Source organism: Eptatretus burgeri, chromosome 5, assembly GCF_056783735.1.
Source record: "Eptatretus burgeri isolate ZD-2024b chromosome 5, Ebu_testis_v1, whole genome shotgun sequence".
In the NCBI taxonomy this organism is placed as follows: Eukaryota; Metazoa; Chordata; class Myxini; order Myxiniformes; family Myxinidae; genus Eptatretus; species Eptatretus burgeri.
The window spans coordinates 78428766-78449327 of record NC_140965.1 but is presented as its reverse complement, the minus strand read 5'-3'; the positions used below and the strand labels follow the sequence as shown (position 1 = coordinate 78449327).

General features: G+C 44.6%; 1 protein-coding gene across 1 annotated transcript in view; it reads left to right on the top strand.

Moving 5' to 3' along the window:
- The window catches only part of CDH23 (cadherin related 23), a 683120-nt gene that overhangs the window by 443314 nt on the left and 219244 nt on the right, over window positions 1-20562 (top strand). Inside the window, exons 28-31 of the mRNA XM_085883587.1 lie at window positions 10419-10479; window positions 17213-17361; window positions 17646-17781; window positions 17889-18280. Of these exons, the coding sequence (XP_085739713.1) occupies window positions 10419-10479; window positions 17213-17361; window positions 17646-17781; window positions 17889-18280 (738 nt within the window). The remainder of the gene's footprint in view (window positions 1-10418; window positions 10480-17212; window positions 17362-17645; window positions 17782-17888; window positions 18281-20562) is intronic.

The following is a 20562-nucleotide window of genomic DNA, read 5'->3' as shown; positions in this document are numbered from 1 at the left end:
TATGGATTCACGATGGCAGGCAGTGATGTTGAGCCAAAAGCACAGTGTGTTGAATGAGCTGAAATCCTGTCAAACGAGGCGCTTAAACCGTCAAAGCTTCAGAGACACTTAAACACAAGACACCCGAATAGTGCAGGTAAGCCAAAGGAATATTTTGAGAGGAAAGGGGCTGGACTTCAGGCACAGCAGAAAGTGATTACAACATTTACAACTCAGTCAAAATCAGCATTGAAAGCCAGCGACATGGTTGCTGCTCGTGTTGCTCGTAGCAAGAAAGCTTTCACAATCGCGGAGGAGCTTATTTTACCCAGTGCTGTTGATATGTGTCGATAAATTCTTGGAGAGGCAGCTGCAACCAAACTTCAGTCCGTATCACTCTCTAATGATACTGTGATGAGAAGAATTGTTGAAATGAGTGATGACATTGAATGCCAACTGGTGGAAAAAAATATAGGCCAGTCCGTATTTTTCCATTCAGTTGGATGAATCTGCTGACATTAGCAATAATGCTTTATTGCTAGTTTTCGTGAGGTACTGTGGGGACAGTGATGTTCATGAGGATCTACTGTTTTGCAAAGACCTTCCCACAAAAACAGCTGCAGATGATGTAATGCTCTGCCTTGACAAATACTTCACTGACAAGAGTATTGATTGGAAGAACTGCGTAGGTGTGTGCACAGATGGTGCTGCATCAATGACAGGAGTCCATCGTGGTGTTGTAAAACAGATCCAACAGAGGGCGCCAGATGCCAAGAAGACCCACTGCTTCTTACATAGAGAAAATCTGGCAACAAATCTGATGTCACCAGAACTGAATGAAGTCCTTAATGTAGCTGTTAAAACTGTGCACTTCATCAAGAAGAGTGCACTCAACTCAAGGTGTTTCGCTGCACTGTGTGAAAGACTTGATTCTGATCACTTGCAGCTTCTGTACCACAGTGAGGTGAGTTGGCTTTCAAGAGGACGTATGCTTAATCGCCTCTTTGAACTGAGACACGAAGTCCACATGTTCCTTGAAGAGAAACACTCACCACTTGCTGATCATTACAGTGATGATAACTTTTGTGCCAAATTGGCTGACCTGTCAGATGTGTTTGACCAGTTATAAATCAGCTCAACATATCAATGCAAGGTAGGAACAGTTCAGTGTTCTTGGTTGCTGACAAAATTGAAGGCTTCAAGAAAAAGCTTGTTCTTTGGAACAGAAAAATGAAGGATGGACGACATGAGATGTTTCCACTTCTGAGTGAAACTTTGGAATCCACTCCTCATACAGACATATCTGGGCTCATAATCCAGCATTTGGCCGAGTTATCACAAAAGTTTGCAGACTACTTTCCAGATGACCCAAGGCAAGGAAACCTTTGGATTTTGAACCCTTTCTCAGTGTATCCTGCTTCAAAAGATGTGGCCTTGTCTGTTGTACTTGAAAATGAACTGATGGAACTTTCTGCAGACAGTAGTCTGAAGCTTCAGCATGCATCAAGTGGACCTTCCTTCATTCTGGATATTGGCAAGCAGTGAATACACTTCTTTGTCAAAGCGTGCCATCAGATTTCTTTTACCATTCACCACAACCTATCTCTGTGAATCGGGCTTCTCGACTGCAACTGTGACAAAATCAAAAGCACAAAATAGTCTAAAAACAGACACTCCGAATGCCACTTTGCGTGTGAGCCTGTCCCCCATCTTATTTAAAAGACAATCTTATTTCCAAGAAGCAAGCTCAAGTGTCTCATTAAAGGTAAGCATAATGATTTGTTTTGGCATTAAGTTTTATTGCCATTTTTCTCATTACGATTCTGTATGATGGGCCTCAAATTTCCTCAGAGCCAGAGTGGGCCTCGAGTTGGAAAAGGTTGAGAAGCACTGGTTTAAAATCCTCCAATGGAGAGTGATACTCATGACTCGAGCACCATGGCCGTGTCACGGACAAGCTTGGAGTCCACGCTCTTACATTCCGAAGAATCCCCAGGCGTAACTCTGATATATAAGGCTCCTGAAGAAGATTGTTTCATTGAAACCGAGCAATCATGTGATGCTCACAATGAAACTGAAACACCAATCGATTCCCTCTGTGAGTCATCTGATGATGAAAGTCAAGATGAGTCCTCTCAGATTCTAAAGGCTGAAAGCAGACCTTTGGATGACGAGCTTTGGGACTTCTTGAGGGACTCTCATCGTAAGAGAAATATTGAACTGAAAGATCATTTTTTTTATTTTTATTTTTTTTTTTGTATACCTTGGTCGAGGCTCGTATGAGAGCTAACACACAACTCACAGCAAGGAGGCTTGAGACAAGAGGGGCGGGAGTGGAAGGGACAAAACATTGGGGAACAGACACAGGTGAACTGTGGAAGGGAGAGGGATGGGGATGGGACGGGGAACATGGCGAGGAGAAGATGGACATTACAGGGACTTTCAGGAAGGAAAGCAGGAGAATTGAAGGAAGTGGGCTTGGGTGGATTATCGGGGGTAGAAAAGATCGAGGATTTGGATGGGGGAAGATAAGAGGTGGTGGTGAACAGCTGTTTTGAAAGCCTGGAGGGAAGAATGGGAAAGAATAGAGTGAGGAAGTTTATTCCAAAGGCGGGAAAAAAGAGGAATGAAAGAGTGAAGATGAGCAGTGATTCGTGATTTTGGTAGTTTTACCAGAAGGGGGTTGTTGGCGGACCTTGAGCGCCCTGTGGAAATGTGGTTGGGACAAATCGCAGAGAGAGCAGGGGGGGCAAGGCTGGAGAGGAGTCGGTAGAAGACAGAAAGACCACCGACCAACCTGCGGTGATTGAGTGAGAGGCCCAAAGACTCAGCTTCATTGCGGGAGATGCCAATGATCTTAAAAGCCCTGGTTTCGACAGCGTGAAGTCGAGAAAGGTGGGAGGCAGGAGCACCAGCCCAGAGGGGAGAGCAGTACTCCATCAGGCTACGACAAAAAGCTTTGTAAGTGGTCAGGAGCTCAAGAGGGCCGAGGAAGGACTTTGCACGACGGAGGATTCCCAGTCGGCGACTGGCTTTTGAGGCAAGGTTGGAAATGTGACTTTCCCAGGAAAGGTCATGGCAGATAGTGAGACCCAGAAGCTTGAAAGAAAAGACTTCTTCCAGAGGATTGTTGAGAAAGTGGATGGGGGGGTTTTGTAAACGGTCCTTTCGAAGAGACATAGTGAGAGTGTGAGGTTTGTGTGGATTGAAAGACATGTTCCACGTGTTGGACCAGTTTGTGATTTTATCCAGATCTGCAGTGAGCGAAGAAGCTGCTGCTTGCCGGTCTGAGGGATGACAGATGGTACGGCAGAGGGTGGAGTCATCGGCAAAGAGAAATAGAGGATTTTCCAGAGAGTCCAGAGATCATTTCCCTGATCTTCCAGTGTTAATTACGAAATTGAAAGAAATTGTGCGTAACCCTGTCACCCCAAACTTCACTGAGGCTCAGAAGCACAGGTTAAAAAAAATGATCCAGAAAGCTCGACAGGAGCTTCTTAAGTGAGGTCCTTATGGTGTTTCTCTTATTTATTTATTTTTCTTCTTTACCTTTCTCAGCACATGAATGTCAATTTCGGAAGTCTAAACATTAATGGTGGTTCTAGTTTAGAACACAAAGTTCAGGTAAAAGACCTGACTCGGCGTTTGCACCTGGACGTCTTGTTATTGCAAGAAACCCATGGAGATCTGACTGCCCAAGCCCAATGGAGAAGGCTCATGAAGGGTCAGTGGTTCTTCAGTGATGTATCATTAACGCTCTCGCAAGTTCATTTTAATGAAATAATTCCTGGACGTCTGGCTTGTCTTCAGTTCATTGCCAACAATTAAATCTTTATTTTTGTAAACATTTATGCCCCCAATGAGAATGCTGAAAAGTATAACTTCTTCCTTAAACTAAAGGCCTTTCTGAGCACAATTGGCTTGAACTGTTGTTTCATACTGAGTGGTGACTTCAACTGTACCCTTGACCCTGCTTTCGACAGAAACAGTGTGGAGCCACATCCAAAATCTGCCAAAACTTTGGAAAAAATTATAAAAACTGTGGGACTCATGGATGTTTGGCGTATCCAACACCCCAGACAACGTCAGTTCACCTGGTTAAGATGTGTGTCCCAGAGACACACTCTCGCCCGGTTAGACAGAATTTATGTCAATGCTACAATGTTTGATAAGATATTAAAATCTGATATCGTGCCTTCTCTTTTCTCTGATCATCTGGTGACAACATTCTCCTTTAAGCTTGCTCTGCAGCAACATGGCAGTCCATCTTGGAAGTTTAACATCATGTTACTTGAGAATATTACTTTTTGTGAAGCCTTTAGGGTGTTTTGGAATAGCCTCATCGAACGAAAGAATAGTTTAAGTAACCCTAGATTATGGTGGGACTACGCAAAGGCACAGATTGCCATCTTTTGCCAACAGTTTAATCACTTCTCATCTTTTAGTGCAAAAAAGGAAAGGATTGTACTCGAAAAAGAAAAACTGAAATTTCAATCTGATGTTGCAAACAACCCCAGTGCAACAAAAAAACATCTGCTACTGGAAAAAAAAGCCCTTTTAAATGATCTTGTTGACTATCAAGTGAAAGGTGCTGTGATCCGATTACGGATGGATCAGATTTATAATTTGGACTCTCCAACAAAATTTTTCTTTCATTTTGATAAAAAAGACCACCCATCAAAGGCAAATTAAAACCCTAAGGCTCTCAACTGGGGACATTGTGACATCACAAGATTGCATAAAGAGGGAGATCTATAACTTCTTCTCAGACATGTTTAAGGCAAATGATGTTGACAATGATGCAATGCAATACCTCACGTCTCATCTACCCACGTTAAGTGCTACTCAAAGGGACCAGCTTGATTCCTTACCTTCCTTGGAAGAACTTACACTCTCGCTTGCTTCTCTGCCGACTGGAAAATCTCCTGGACGAAACAGCCTCCCAGTCGAGTTTTACAAATCATTTTGGTCCTTACTAGGTCCAGAGCTTTTGGAGGTCTTTACTAGTTCTTTACAATGTGGGGAATTGCCAATGAGCTGTCGTAGAGTAGTAATTACTTTATTACCGAAAAAGGGGACCCTCAGCTCGTCGGCAACTGGCGCCCAATCTCTCTTTTAACTTCTGACTATAAAATATTGTCCAAAGCTCTAGCTCGACGCATCTCTCCCCTTCTGGAATCTTTGATTCAAAGTGATCAGTCCTACTGTATCCCTAACAGACAGATACATGATAACATATTCCTAATAAGAGATCTTTGGGATGTGTGTAAAGCGAAAAATGATAACCTTGATTTGATTATGCTCGACCAAGAGAAAGCTTTTGATCGTGTTAGTCATGCATATCTTTTCAAGGTTCTCGAGTGTTTTGGACTTGGTCCCAGGTTTACCTCCCTTATAAAACTCTTTTATCATGGCATTTCCTTAGTACTCAGAGTAAACTCTGAACTGACTTCACTTGTAAAGGTTGGAAGGGATATCCGTCAAGGATCTCCTTTGTCTGGCATTTTGTACTCTCTTACTATCGAGCCTTTCCTAATCAAATTTCGCAGCTTCTTAACTGGTTGCACAAAGCTGCAAGTAAAACCTGTGAAAGTTTCTGCCTATGCTGATGATATTTGTCATTGTACGCACAAGCAAGGAGATCAAGAAACTGGTGGACTGTTTGAACTATTATGGTTTAGCTTCTTCAGCTAAAATAAACTGGAACAAGTGCCAGGCACTGTGGATCGGCCCATGCCAGCTGCCCATGCCTGTTCTTCCGGAACGCCTCACCTGGTCGAACAACGGAATGAAGTACCTTGGTGTTTTCATTGGTGATGCAGCAACACAAGCAAAGAATTGGGAGGGTCTTGCTGAAGCTCTCGAACAAAAGCTGCTGAAATGGAAAGGCTTACTGACTTTGCTCTCTTATAGAGGCTGAGTCCTGGTCATCAACAACTTAGCAGCATCTCTATTGTGGCACAGGATCAAAGCCATACCACCTCCTGAACTCTTTTTGTTGAACATACAGAAATCCTGAACAAATTTTTCCTGGAGTGGAAAACACTGGCTTCGTCCACATTTCCTGAATCTTCCATTGGAGGAAGGTGGACAGGGTCTTGTGGACATTGCGTGCAGGGCAATGGCCTTCGGCGTCGCCTCAATCTGGCGGCTTCTCTACAGTCCGTCGGACTTAGTCTGGAGGTCCACCGCCCTTCTCATCCTTCGTCAAGCTGGTATGCTTGACTTTTCATCAGGATTATTTTTAATGAATATGAAATGTATTGATTTGTCCTTGCTTCCACCTTTTTATAACAGCATTTTAAATGCTTGGCGTGTTTTTATAGTTGACCGTGATTATCTTTCCTACACCAAAGATATGTTTTTGAAGGAACCTCTGTTTCACAACTCTCTTTTTAAAAGAATAAGAACGGAGCGTTCTTTTATCGATCATTTTATTCAGAACGGTGTCCATTGCGTTTCTGATGTAATGATTGACAACACGAGATGGTTGAGTGCTGCAGCACGAGCAACCAAGGTTGGCATATGGTCCTACCACCAAGTATCTCTTTTATTATGTGAAGTACTTCAGGTGTACCAGAGAGTTAAGGTACATTGGGAGAGATCTCCTCGCACTGGTGATGGCTCAACTGTTAGCGAATCAAATCCTCTCTTCCCAAATCTCGAACTAACTCCCACTGTCATGATTTCCGGTTCAATTGTAAAGCATTTACCAAGAATACATTTTGGAATCACACCACAATCAGGTCTGAGAAAACGTCACATTTACCAGGCCTGTGTGAAAGCAATTCGACCTTCTTTAGGAACTTGGCAGTCAAGGAAGTGGCACAACTACTTGCCTCCGGAATAACGCTTCCAACCGAACTGGAAAGCCTTTTACCATGTTCTTATTCCAAAGAAAACTGCTGACCTGTCTTGGAGGCTGGCACATTGGGTATTACCGACCAATAAACTCCTGCATGTTTTCTCCTCTGAAATACCTGACCAATGTCCCTTCTGTGGAACTCTCGCTACCTTGTCACATGCTTATGTTGAATGTGCACGCTTGATCCCTTTGTTTGGTTTGCTTTGTGAATTGTGCTCCAAGCTTTCTTTGAAGTTCACTTTAAAAGTTTTCATTTTTGGCTTTGAATCCAAAACACATCCACTGGAAGTGATTTTGGCCAACTTTCTCATTGCCACTGCAAAGAAGTCAATTTATCGCACAAGGAAAGCAAAAATTGAAAATATTTCAGGGTGTGCTGATAACCTTCTGGCTTTGTTTAAAGGAATCGTTTTTGCCCGTATTAAAATGGAATTCTCTTTTTACACCTTCATAAACTTTAAAAGTGTGTGGGCTCTAAATGATGCACTTTGTACTATTCAAAATGGTCTCTTAATTACAGACTGATCACTTTTGCTATCATGATGTAACCTTGTATTCTTAAACATGTAACTTTTGTGTCCTTATGAAAAATGGTTCTCCTTTGCAAATTGTATTTTATACTTTTGTAATAAAAGTCAAGTCTCTCTCTCTCTCTCTCTCTCTCTCCCACTCTCTCTCCCACTCTCTCGCCCACTCTCTCGCCCACTCTCTCGCCCACTCTCTCGCCCACTCTCTCGCCCACTCTCTCGCCCACTCTCTCGCCCACTCTCTCGCCCACTCTCTCGCCCACTCTCTCGCCCACTCTCTCGCCCACTCACTCGCCCACTCACTCGCCCACTCACTCGCCCACTCACTCGCCCACTCTCTCGCGCATTCACTCGCCCACTCTCTCGCTCACTCTCTCTCCCACTCTCCCTCCCACTCTCCCTCCCACTCTCCCTCCCACTCTCTCCCTCCCACTCTCTCCCTCCCACTCTCTCCCTCCCACTCTCTCCCTCCCACTCTCTCCCTCCCACTCTCTCCCTCCCACTCTCTCCCTCCCACTCTCTCCCTCCCACTCTCTCCCTCCCACTCTCTCCCTCCCACTCTCTCCCTCCCACTCTCTCCCTCCCACTCTCTCCCTCCCACTCTCTCCCTCCCACTCTCTCCCTCCCACTCTCTCCCTCCCACTCTCTCCCTCCCACTCTCTCCCTCCCACTCTCTCCCTCCCACTCTCTCCCTCCCACTCTCTCCCTCCCACTCTCTCCCTCCCACTCTCTCCCTCCCACTCTCTCCCTCCCACTCTCTCCCTCCCACTCTCTCCCTCCCACTCTCTGTCCCTCCCACTCTCTCTCCCTCCCACTCTCTCTCCCTCCCACTCTCTCCCTCCCACTCTCTCCCTCCCACTCTCTCCCTCCCACTCTCTCCCTCCCACTCTCTCCCTCCCACTCTCTCCCTCCCACTCTCTCCCTCCCACTCTCTCCCTCCCACTCTCTCCCTCCCACTCTCTCCCTCCCACTCTCTCCCTCCCACTCTCTCCCTCCCACTCTCTCCCTCCCACTCTCTCCCTCCCACTCTCTCCCTCCCACTCTCTCCCTCCCACTCTCTCCCGCCCACTCTCTCCCGCCCACTCTCTCCCGCCCACTCTCTCCCTCCCACTCTCTCCCGCCCACTCTCTCCCTCCCACTCTCTCCCGCCCACTCTCTCTCGCCCACTCTCTCTCGCCCACTCTCTCTCGCCCACTCTCTCTCTCCCACTCTCTCTCGCCCACTCTCTCTCGCCCACTCTCTCTCGCCCACTCTCTCTCTCCCACTCTCTCTCGCCCACTCTCTCCCACTCTCTCTCTCCCACTCTCTCTCGCCCACTCTCTCTCGCCCACTCTCGCTCGCCCACTCTCTCTCGCCCACTCTCTCTCTCTCGCCCACTCTCTCTCTCCCACTCTCTCTCGCCCACTCTCTCTCGCCCACTCTCTCTCTCCCACTCTCTCTCGCCCACTCTCTCTCTCCCACTCTCTCTCGCCCACTCTCTCTCTCCCACTCTCTCTCGCCCACTCTCTCTCGCCCACTCTCTCTCTCTCCCACTCTCTCTCGCCCACTCTCTCTCGCCCACTCTCTCTCTCCCACTCTCTCTCGCCCACTCTCTCTCGCCCACTCTCTCTCTCCCACTCTCTCTCGCCCACTCTCTCTCGCCCACTCTCTCTCTCCCACTCTCTCTCGCCCACTCTCTCTCGCCCACTCTCTCTCTCCCACTCTCTCTCGCCCACTCTCTCTCTCCCACTCTCTCTCGCCCACTCTCTCTCTCCCACTCTCTCTCGCCCACTCTCTCTCGCCCACTCTCTCTCTCCCACTCTCTCGCCCACTCTCTCTCGCCCACTCTCTCTCTCCCACTCTCTCTCGCCCACCCTCTCTCGCCCACTCTCCCACTCTCTCTCGCCCACTCTCCCACTCTCGCCCACTCTCTCTTCTAATCTGAAAATGATTAGACTCTGATATTATAAATTCAACATGTCCTTCAATCCTGGAAAATTTCAATCTCATCCTGTCGCTCTGGAATGATCATCAAATGAACTCACTTATCTATTCTTGAAGTCACTCTCTGGAAGAGGTTCAATTTCTTGAACTTATATGCCTTCCCATCAGCCATGACCAGTCGTGGGCCAACCACACAGCAAAACTGGCCTCCAAAGCCAGCCACAGACTGGGCATCCTCCAGCGATCCACGTCTTTCACAGGAAATCAGAGCTACTCAGTCTACACGGCATTTGCCCATAGCTTAATAGAATACTGCTCTCCACTATGGGCTGGTGCCCCGTCATCACATTTGTCTTTTCTAAATTCTGTAGAACTTAAAGCTCTCAAAATTATTGGAATCTCAAATCATGAGGCCAAAGCACAAGATCTGTTGCCTTCACATCACAGGCAGATCAGTGGTCTCTCTGTTTTATACCCTCTATTCTCCAACATTGCTCCCACTGCTCTATGAGTCCTCCAACCCTTCCCAGCAACTCTAGGATGCACAAAATTTTCCAGTAACTCCTCCTTGTTATACTTTCCAAAATCCTGATGGACTGAAAACATCAACTATTTTATTCCTTGATTCTCCTCTCTATGAAACCACCTTCCAGAGGCTGTTGTGTCTCACTCTTCCCTCCAGGACTTCAAGCAAGAGTGCTCCACAATCTATTGTCATCCCCATTTCTGGCCCATGATTATTCCCCCCATTAACCATTCCCAATTCAACCATTTTACTTCATAATTTCAGTTTCCTTCCCTCCTCCTTATCTTTTCCTGTCCGTTCATTCTGTTGATGTTTGTCCCGCTGTCAGTGATACCTTGTTCTTTTATGAGCCTCGCTCTTACAAAGAAAGGAATATAGGCAATGGAAAGAAAGAACAGGCAAAGGATTGACTTAGGAAGAAGGGGGTGTGGAAACAGGAACCTGAAGTAAGTGTAATGGGGGAAGAAAAGATCATGGATAGGAATGGGGAATATGCCAAATGACATGACATTTGGCATATTCTGCAAGTCACCTGCATTTGTGCAGTTGCGACAACGACCCCTTCATTTATGTTCCATTTTTCTTCTATTCCTTCTAGGTCAAGGCTATGGATGCTGATGAAGGAACAAATGGAGAAGTTTGGTACAGGATTGTGTCAGGTGATATTGTGTGTTGGATCTTTCTTTCTGCATTGCCAAACTTGAGTAGGCCTTCTCTTCTGTAATATTTTCCACCATCTTGGTTTTCAAAAGAAATGCTTTATTTTGATTTGTTTACTCTTGAGGGGTATGTTGGTTGCATGATCATAATGTGAGACTTTTTTTTTTTCAACTTGCATGATCAGAATCAAAAACAATATTTAGCGAAAAGCTTCTTTCACACAAGCATTAGAGTTTAGTGGAGAACGTTGAGGCAGTCCAGTAAGTGATGCACACGCGTGCCGTGCGTGCTCACACACACACACACACACACACACACACACACACACACACACACACACACACACACACACACACACACACACACACACACACACACACACACACACACACACACACACACACACCCTACCATCCGCCATTTGTGTTTCTGCATATGGGTGATTGCATAACACGCATTTAAGGGCCCTGTCACACCTTGACGTTTTAGCCAGCGTATGGCAACATATCAAAATGTATGTAAAACGCTGGCGTACGCTGAACTATTGATGTTTTATTCAGTTTTGGGCGTATTCATAACGAGTTGGACGTATGCATAACGTATTAGTAACGTACACAGAACGTTTCGATAACTTATAGATAACTTATACCAACGAATGCTTAGCATGTTGTCAGCGTTCACAACTTACGCCCAACGATAGTCTAACTTATGCATAGCGCGGCAGCGTATCGCCGACCATCATGTGGCGTAGCCTATTAATAGGCTGCCGCTCAACGATTTAAATCATAACCGCACTAGAAATCGAAGTGTCAACATCACCGTCATGCCGAAGAAAAAAACAAAAACAAAAACAAAAACAAAAAAACATGGGAGTCTGGAACACTGACGGGTTCCTCCTCCGAAGCCCATTTTTATATACCAATTCCCCTAAACGCTGCCAATACACCATTATACGGTAGCTCTAAGTTAGAAACACGTTCAGTAAGTTATGTGGTCGTCTGGAAGACGTCCAATACGTCTACATACGTCAATATGCGTTGGAGATACGTCACACATAGGTCCAAAGCACGTTACTCATAGGTTAGAAATAAGTTTCGGGTACGCTAAACATTACCTCGATGTGTTTCGACTTATGAGTAACTTACAAGTAACGCGTGTCGATGTGTGTCAACGATCGCATAACTTGCCTACAACTTATGGTCAGCGTATGCGGAACATGTGAGTCATACGCTGGCATACGTCGAAAAATTTTGAGCATGCTTAAAATTTGTCGACGAGCTCGGCATACTACGACATATGCCAGTGTGCTTCAGCATGCTCTTAACGTATACAAAACTTACCGATAACGTATTCGACGTGTGCCAGCATTTTAGACAAATTGTTCATACGTCGGCATACGCTGGTTAAATCGTCAAGGTGTGAGAGGAAGGTCAAGAATCGTCAAGGTGTGAGACCCTAATGGAAGGAAATCCATCATTTCAAAAGTGCTTGAGGGCAAGCAAAGCTTCGGGAGTCGGGCAAAGCTGCCACTTCCCAGATGTATGATAAATTTAATATTTATCATATTTTTATGATTATTTTAATCCTAAAACAATTATGATTTGTAATTGCAAAAATAGTCAAATTTATGACCATTCACGTGCGTTTTTACATCACAGGCTGTCATTATTCTGTCATCTCGCAATATTTTGTCGTCCTGATATTTTTATGCCCGAATTATTAAAACAACGCTGGCTTTGGGATGGGGGGGGCATTCCCCCCTCCCCGACCCCCACCTCATACGCCCATGGTGACATGAGCTGTTTGAGAAGAACATTACCTAAGTGCCTGTGGTAGACGAGCCCTTCAGCTAGTATTGATAAATAATGACATAAGATTTGGAAGATTGGGATTATCCATTTTTTTTTAAGGAAAAAGGTGCTTCCAACCAAAATTGTAACGACATCCATCCTGCTAATCTAGTAATAAACAATCAAGAGCAGATCCAGTCTCAAGTGACGTTTCACCTGCTTCCTCAGGCCAATAGATGTTTTTTTTGATAATCTGAAAAACACGTAAGAATTACATTTCACTGTTTGTTCCATGAAGCTATAATTCGTTCAGTAAAATTGATGGATGACAAAAACCGTTTATTATTATGAGATTTTTAGGAGTGTTCCATATTGGGAAACTCTACTTTATTCTATCCAATGTGATGCTTGGTGAAAGACACAGAATTAATTACGCACTTATTAGAGAAATGTAAGATAGTGAACCAATATATGAGGAAATTACAGCCTCGATGCACTTTTCAGCTTGTCCAAAATCAAAAATCCTCATCTCTGAAATATTTAATGTAGACTGGACTCTAATCAGTATTCAATTTGCATCACTTGAAACACAGCTTTCACTGGGTCCGAAACAAATATGTTGTACCACCATAATACGTACCATAATTGTGACTGCAACAGAACTTAGAACATTCATTCCACACTTCTGCTGAACACTCTTTGCACTTCCTCCGTTGCCGGTACCACTTTGATTGCGGGGCCGGATTAAGGTCTTCGTAGGCCAAGGCCCTTGAGATTTCATAGGCCAAAATTCAAGAGTGACCAAAACGACGATTTTGAACATGAAATTTAATCGGAACAGACTGCAGTAAATGGCGATTTGTCCGACTTTCAAATATACAAGTGCCTGTAAAATCCAATTCGGCTTCGAAATTGAGAAACGAACGATACAGAAAACAAATTTGGAGGAATGTATGAATATTCAAATTCCACCCTGCTGAAACACCTTCTTTCGTGCCTTTTGGTTGGCAAACGACGCGATCACTTCGGAGAAATCGATTTGCTTCATCAGCTCAGATTCAACACAGAGCAGAGCGAGCGTGGACACGCGCACCTGTCCCACGGTCGACCGAAGACCATTTTTCACGCGCTTTAGTGTGCTGAAGGAGCGTTCACCCTCGCAGCTCGTAGCAAACATCGAACAATATATTCGGAGGGCAACAAAAATATTGGGGAATGTCTGCGTCGAATTGTTGTGAATAATGTACTTGAGCATGTCCGATGCATCGATGAACTTGGAGTATTTCGAGCAAAGTTCTATTTCCTGAACTATGTCCATTTCAACGTCAGCAGGGTACGCTGAAACCAGTTTCTCTGCTCTGTGAGACAGTGTATCATGGTCGAGGCTGTTGGCCGTGGGGATGAATCCAAACAGATCCATGATTTTCTGATCGCTCTCTCTTCTCCTCTGGATTTCTGTCAGAAGGCGATCGAGTATGGAGAAGTACGTCTCAACTCTGAACTTCTCTCTGCCAGATTTTGGGGTTTCTTCTTCCTCGTCATTTTCATCGAAAGCCTTCTTTCGCCTCTTGACCCGACGATTATCATCATCGTAAATGATGGACTCAACCATCTTTTTGGCACGGTCCTGAAATGCATCAAATCTTTCATCATTGCGAAGCGACTCTATGTATTCATAGAGGGCATCATAATGCTGCTTAACCGCTCTGACATCTATTCCAGGTTGTTGGAGACATCTGTTTACTCGATCAATGTTGCCAAGTAGATCAGACCAGACAGTGCACATGATTGCTGTTTCGGTTAGTTCCATCTTCTCAGCCAATGCTTTGGCTTCCAGTCTCACTGACGGAGTGTCTTTAGGACACTCGGCTATCTTCATTAGCGCCTTCTTTATGTCCTTGTAGCTTGTGGAAAACGCTTTACAAGCGTCCACGCGAGCTGACCACCTCGTATCAGACTTGGACAAACATTTGAGTTTGATGGCACATTCATTGAGTGACTTATTAAAAATGGCCCATCTTTGGGGAGATGCTGACAAAGTTAAACACGGCTTGAATAAGTCCAAAGTATTTGACGGCTTCCAAGCAACTCTCTGCGGCAGCGACTCCGACCAGATTCAAACTGTGCGCAGCACATGGTACCCACTGAGCCAATGGATTAATTTTACAGACTCTTGCTTGTACGCCTGAATAGACACCGGACATGTTGCTTGCATTGTCATATGACTGCCCTCGACAATCCCTAAGATCAATCCCATTGGCTTCCAGTACCTCTTGCAATTTTCCAAACAGATATTCACCATCGTGATGCTCAATGACGACGTACTGTTGAAACCTTTCGACGGCGCTACCATCTTGCATCACATATCGAAATATTACTGTCAGCTGATCGATATGTGAAACGTCTCGCATCGAATCGATGGAAACACCATAATATTTAGCATCTTTTATTTCTCGCACGATGGTAGATTTCACTTTTTCGGCCAGTAGTAGGATAAACTCGTCGCATATTGTTCATGACAGGTACAATACACTTCCCTTTCCCTTGTTTCCATACACTTCAAGATGCTGGGCGAGAAATGGATCGAATTTTGAGATGGGTTCAAGACAACCAAGATAGTTTCCATTGTTAGCACAACCCAGCTGCTCGGTCGTGCCCCGGAACGGAAGTCCTCTTTCGGCGAGGAACGATATTACAGCGACAATTCGTTTCAGGACATTAGTCCAGTAAGCTTCCTCGTGGAGGTACCGCTGTTCAAATGATGTGTGAATCCTGTCTGTCACCTTCATTTCGAGCGACTTTCTGATTGCGAGAATATGGGCAGTCCCACACTCGTGCGACGCTGGACGTGCAGAGGCATTCTTCCAATCATTGAATCCGATTCGAAAATTACTGTGATGGCTTTCGTGATCATCACCGTCGGGACATAGGAGTTTGCACACGTAGCAGTAAAGTTTACCGTTTGATGGAGAAAACAGCATCCAGTCCCTGTTCACCGTTTCCCCGTTTGTGAGTTTCCGCTGAAAGTGTTCGCACCGAAAATACCGTGTTTTATCTGGATACACTCGGGCCGTATACGAAAAATCTGCGTTCCTATCTTGGCAGGGAGGATTCTGGATGAAATTATCCACGAGTTCTGCAGAAAGAGTCCATTCAGCAGGATCAGGATTGAAACTACGAGCCGCAGCACTGGCTGCAGTTGTTCCAATGCTTCTGTCGTTGCTCGATGCGACGGTATTGGTATCATCAGCTTTCGAAATGTGATGCATTGCGAGATGACTTGATCCCTCGACATTGACATCAGAAGACTCTGCATGCGCACATTGCGTTTGGTCATCTCGACTCTGGTGAGGTGAAAAAGATTTCAACATGGATCCAGACAGTCTTTTTGTTTCTGTTTCACGCCTCTTCTTTTTGTCGCGTTTGCAAGGACCACTTTCGTGGTGCCGAATATATCCGTCGGCCATAGTCAAGAATGAAAAACGACAAATAAGAGCAAAACGAAAAACTGCAAGCGTCGGGATGCTGGATAACTCACAGGAAAGTAAGAAGGTGCCAGTATGTTCATACTCAGCGTGAACATTACTCCACCCATCAGCCAGACGATAGCGGCGACGCCTGTGATTGGCTGATTGTGATGTGATCACATGGTTCCCATGCTCGGTCGACGATCACTGTGTCTGACAGCGTGCCAGCCGCCTTCCCTCACGGTGTGTACAGCCTTCCTGCACATGTCGAGTCACTAAGTAAGACTGAAAAAAAAAAACGTCGTCGGAAATTTTCGTAGGCCAAATATTTTTCTTAGGCCCGGGCCTCACGGGCCTATTGGTTCATCCGGCCCTGTTTGATTGGCTTGACGTTTATGATGTTGAAGGTGCTAAATGTGACTGGTGAAGAAAATCACTTGTTGTTTCATATATTTCAAAACTAAAACATGGTATAACTTCTTACTTGAAACCAAAAACCAAGGTGAACCATAATTTGAAATGGCATCACAGTTGGATGCCAAGTGACGCATCATGCTGACAAACAATACAAGAATGCACGAGACAGGTTATGCAACAGATAGCTGGAAAGATAGAAATATAAGTTAACTCGAAGGGCACTCGGTAGAGCGCATACCTACGCCACGCAATGCCTGATCCACGGGAACAAATCGGGCCCAATTACTTTTTTGAGATATCATGCTGTATATTGTTTATGGACCCATCTCCCAATGGTGAACAATCGCTTAAAAAATCATCAGATCTGGATCCGGATTCGGATCTTCACCAAAATTGAATCAATTCTTCCTTGTCACATTCCCAACGTGCATACCAAGTTTTGTCCGAATCTGTCCACAACTTTTTTGAGATATCATGCTATATATCATTTTTGGCCCAATAGCTCAATGGTGACGAATCACTTTAAAAATTCCAGTAGCCGGATCGGGATCTTCACCAGAATCTAATCGCTTCATCCTTGTCACACACCCAACCTGCCCACCAAATTTAATTTGGATCCATCCACAACTTTTTGAGATATCCTGCACACAGACAGACAAACAAACAAACAAACAAACAAACAAACAAACAAACAGACAGAAAGGGGTGAAAACATAACCTCCTTCACCTTCAGTGACGCAGGTAAAAATAATAACATTTCTGTGACCTTATACAATGTTATTCATTTTCCTAACACTGAGTCAATGCTCCACTGAAAGTCCAATCGTACACGTGTGATGTCATCTGAGTTTAAAACGTGTTAAGCCAAAATTTTCATTTAGGATAAATTGCCCTTTGTACAACAACATGAAACTCAACTACAACAACTAAAAAACCGCAACGGCTTCATTTCCTATTTTAATAAACTGCCTAGGAAAAGGAAAGTCATTATCATTTTATGGTATTACATGGTCAGCATATGAAGATCATGACCTCAACGATGTTACTTTTGATTTAAGGCAATGATGATCATGCTTTTGATGTGGACGTAACGACTGGCCAAGTCCAACGGGGGCCAGCTGCACTAGATCGTGAGAAGACTGCAAAACGTGTCCTGCAGATTGAAGCCTTCAATAATGACAGCGCAAGACTTAGCAGCATTGTCAGGGTATGAACAAGATGTGTTCTTTCTGTATTGGCAAAGGATTGGGTTGTGTGGTGGTGGAAGTTGTCAAAATTCGACCATTTATTTGTACTTCATGTTGAATGTATGAGTATGTTGACCTGTTTCTAGAATATTCTGCCCATTTTTGTCCCTTTTTTTTTTAAATATGGGTCCATTTGCCAGTTTTTTAATACCTCTATAAAACTGGTGGTTAACTCACAAAGCGTTGTGCTACTACCTTAATTTTGTGTTCCAGTGATACCTGCATATTGCTAATTATTTTGAAGGTGACTGTGTTTGTGGAGGATGTAAATGACGAGCATCCCAAATTCTCACAAAGCGAGTACATTCGAAAGGACCTCAGGGAAACTGCTGGCGTGGGCACCTCGGTGGTTTCCGTGCAGGCTACTGACACAGATCTTGGTGGGTTTGAGTTGGTGGTGATTGACAGAATTTGCAGGTAAGGAGAGTTGTTGCTCTGGGGATTTTTTCTTGATGGCTTAGTCCACTATTTACTGTGTGATTTGCAGGCCCAGGAGGGTCACTGCGCTACGCCATTGAAGATGCAGTGCAGGATGCGGTTTTTGATATCGATGAAGGCACAGGGCTCATTTTGACAGCAGCACCACTGGACTTTGAACTGCATTCAGAGCACACACTGATTGTGTCTGCAACAGACAGCGCTCCACCATACCACAGAGCGACGTGCACTGTGCTTGTTGTTCTTCTCAATGAGTTGGATGAAGACTTGACATTCACAAAACCCTCTTATAATGCCTCTGTGGCAGAGAATGGTGTGCCAGACATGCTAGTGACTTCTGTTAAAGCGCTGTCAGGTGACAGCTTAGCATTCGTGGAGTATGCCTTCCACCCAGATACCATTTCTCAGGCCCTTGATCAATTTGTAGTTAACAACATTACGGTAAGAATCAACTTGCAATCCATACATATCATCATCGTCATCTTGATACATCCCACTGTCTGGCAAAAGCTTCTCTCAGAACATGCAAACGTTTTTGATCTTCCGTCTTTCCTTTCCATGCCACCATCCCCGTGCTCCTCAACAACTCATCTCTCCATCTTCCATAGTGCTCAAGTGCAATATAACGGTTCCCATTCTGTTGTTATCCTGCCCCAAATTTCATCTTATCTTCTTGCCGCGTGTCTGTCCCATTTATATTTAGTTATTTTAGTCATCATGACGATGCAATTTACTTTTGTCTATTCGTTCATTCACATGTTCGGATTTTAGTCTCTCCTGGTGTAACTCCGTACTTTGTGTTGTTTGTAGTTTACTCTCCGCGTCTTCACTCAATGTCAGGGTTTCCCTTCTGTAAATAATTACGAACGTTATGAACTAATTAAAGAGTCAACCTTTGAGGCAAATTGAGATTACTTTTTGAGTTTAAATCCCTGCATGCTTCCTGGAAGTTGCTCGTGTTGTTCTTGATGTCCTCTGCCCCTCCGACGCGGTCTGGGACGGGGGACATTAAAATGAGCACCTTCCGACCGACTGATCATCCGTCCATGTACTTTTGTGTACGCGAAATTTCAAAAACCATTGAACAGTTAGCTTTCATGTTGCAGATATCTGTTCCTCATGCTATTATCTCAACCTGATTACATCACAGCTGTGATTGGCTGAATTATGTTGCCATGGCAACCATCTCAGTAACTTGGCTTGTGTATGTGGTATTTCAAAAAACATTCAAGATTTAGCTTTCATCTATCTATAATTCCAGGTGTGTGTTTGTGTGTGTGTGTGTGTGTGTGTGTGTGTGTGTGTGTGTGTGTGTGTGTGTGTGTGTGTGTGTGTGTGTGTGTGTGTGTGTGTGTGTGTGTGTGTGTGTGTGTGTGTGTGTGTGTGTGTGTGTGTGTGTGTGACCGCTGTTTCTTGACAACCACTGCTCCGATCTAATTGAAACTTGCCAGGTATATTGCTGGGGACCTGAGTATGTGCCTTTTCAAGGTTTGATATTAATCGGACAAGTGGTTCCCAAGTTATGGCCATTCATTTACCAAACCAATGACAGGACACGTTGCTGCATAGGCGTGGCCGATGGGGAAGGGGCGCCTTAGTTACCAATGACAGGACACGTTGCTTGGCGTTTTGCACCTACAGTATCTATCTTCTATCTATAATTCCAGCAGTCTCTGTTTGTTTGCCTTTCAAAAGGTTTGAAATTAATCGGACAAGTGGTTCCCAAGTTATGGCCAAGTTAGAGTGTGTTCCCCATTACGGGTTACAACATATGGACTTCTGGATAGTGATGACTTACTGTATTCTAATAATTTCTCGATTTCTTATGCGCATTTATAGATAAACATAATGCCCCAACCAGTCGTCGTTTACGAGAGCGAAGGAACGGCCTGTGTGGTTGTTGTTTCTGGCACGCGGTTTGAAAGGTTTTTTTTTTGCATGTATGGCCACGCAAGAGCGAAGGAACGGCCTGTGTGGTTGTTGTTTCTGGCGCGTGGTTTGAAAGTTTTTTTTTTATTATCTTGCCAAAACGAAGTTTTTGCAAGATATGTTAGTCAGCTTGTATGTTTTTTTTGTCTGTAATCACGTATAAATCACTCTGCAGAGCACAGTTATCATTGGAAATTTTTGTAACTTCGCATATCAGATGCCTATAGAGGTCCCTTTCAGCGCACAAAATTTTGAAGGTCAAGGTCAAAGGTCAAGGTCACTTTGTGGCAAATCAGGGGAGTCGACGAAACCCTTATTTTTTGAGTAATTTTGATCGGATTGTCTTCAAACTTCTTGGTAATATAGTTCATGGTCTGGCGCTCAGCTGATTAATTTTTGGTGGCGATTGGCCTTGACCTTCATGGTTAGCACCTGAGGTCAAACATATTTGACCCCAAGGTCAAATTTTCAAGTTTTAGGAACCATATCGTGTAGTACCTCAAATTTAACACCTCGATGAGTGATTTCTAGATATGTCAAGCTTGAGACATTATGACGTCATTTGGTGACGTTATGAGGCAAACGCATATTTTTCATGGTTACTCTGTGGAACGATTCTCATCGGAATCTCTCGTAGGCAGATATTCCTCAAGGAGTCGCTCCTGGTGGATAGCAGCTCTGTTCACCTCAGTGTGACCTTAAATAAGTCACACGTGGTCACCTTTTGGCAAGATGGTTTATTTTATTTTTTGCACGTTCGGCCACGCACGTATGGGCATGCACTAGTATTATAC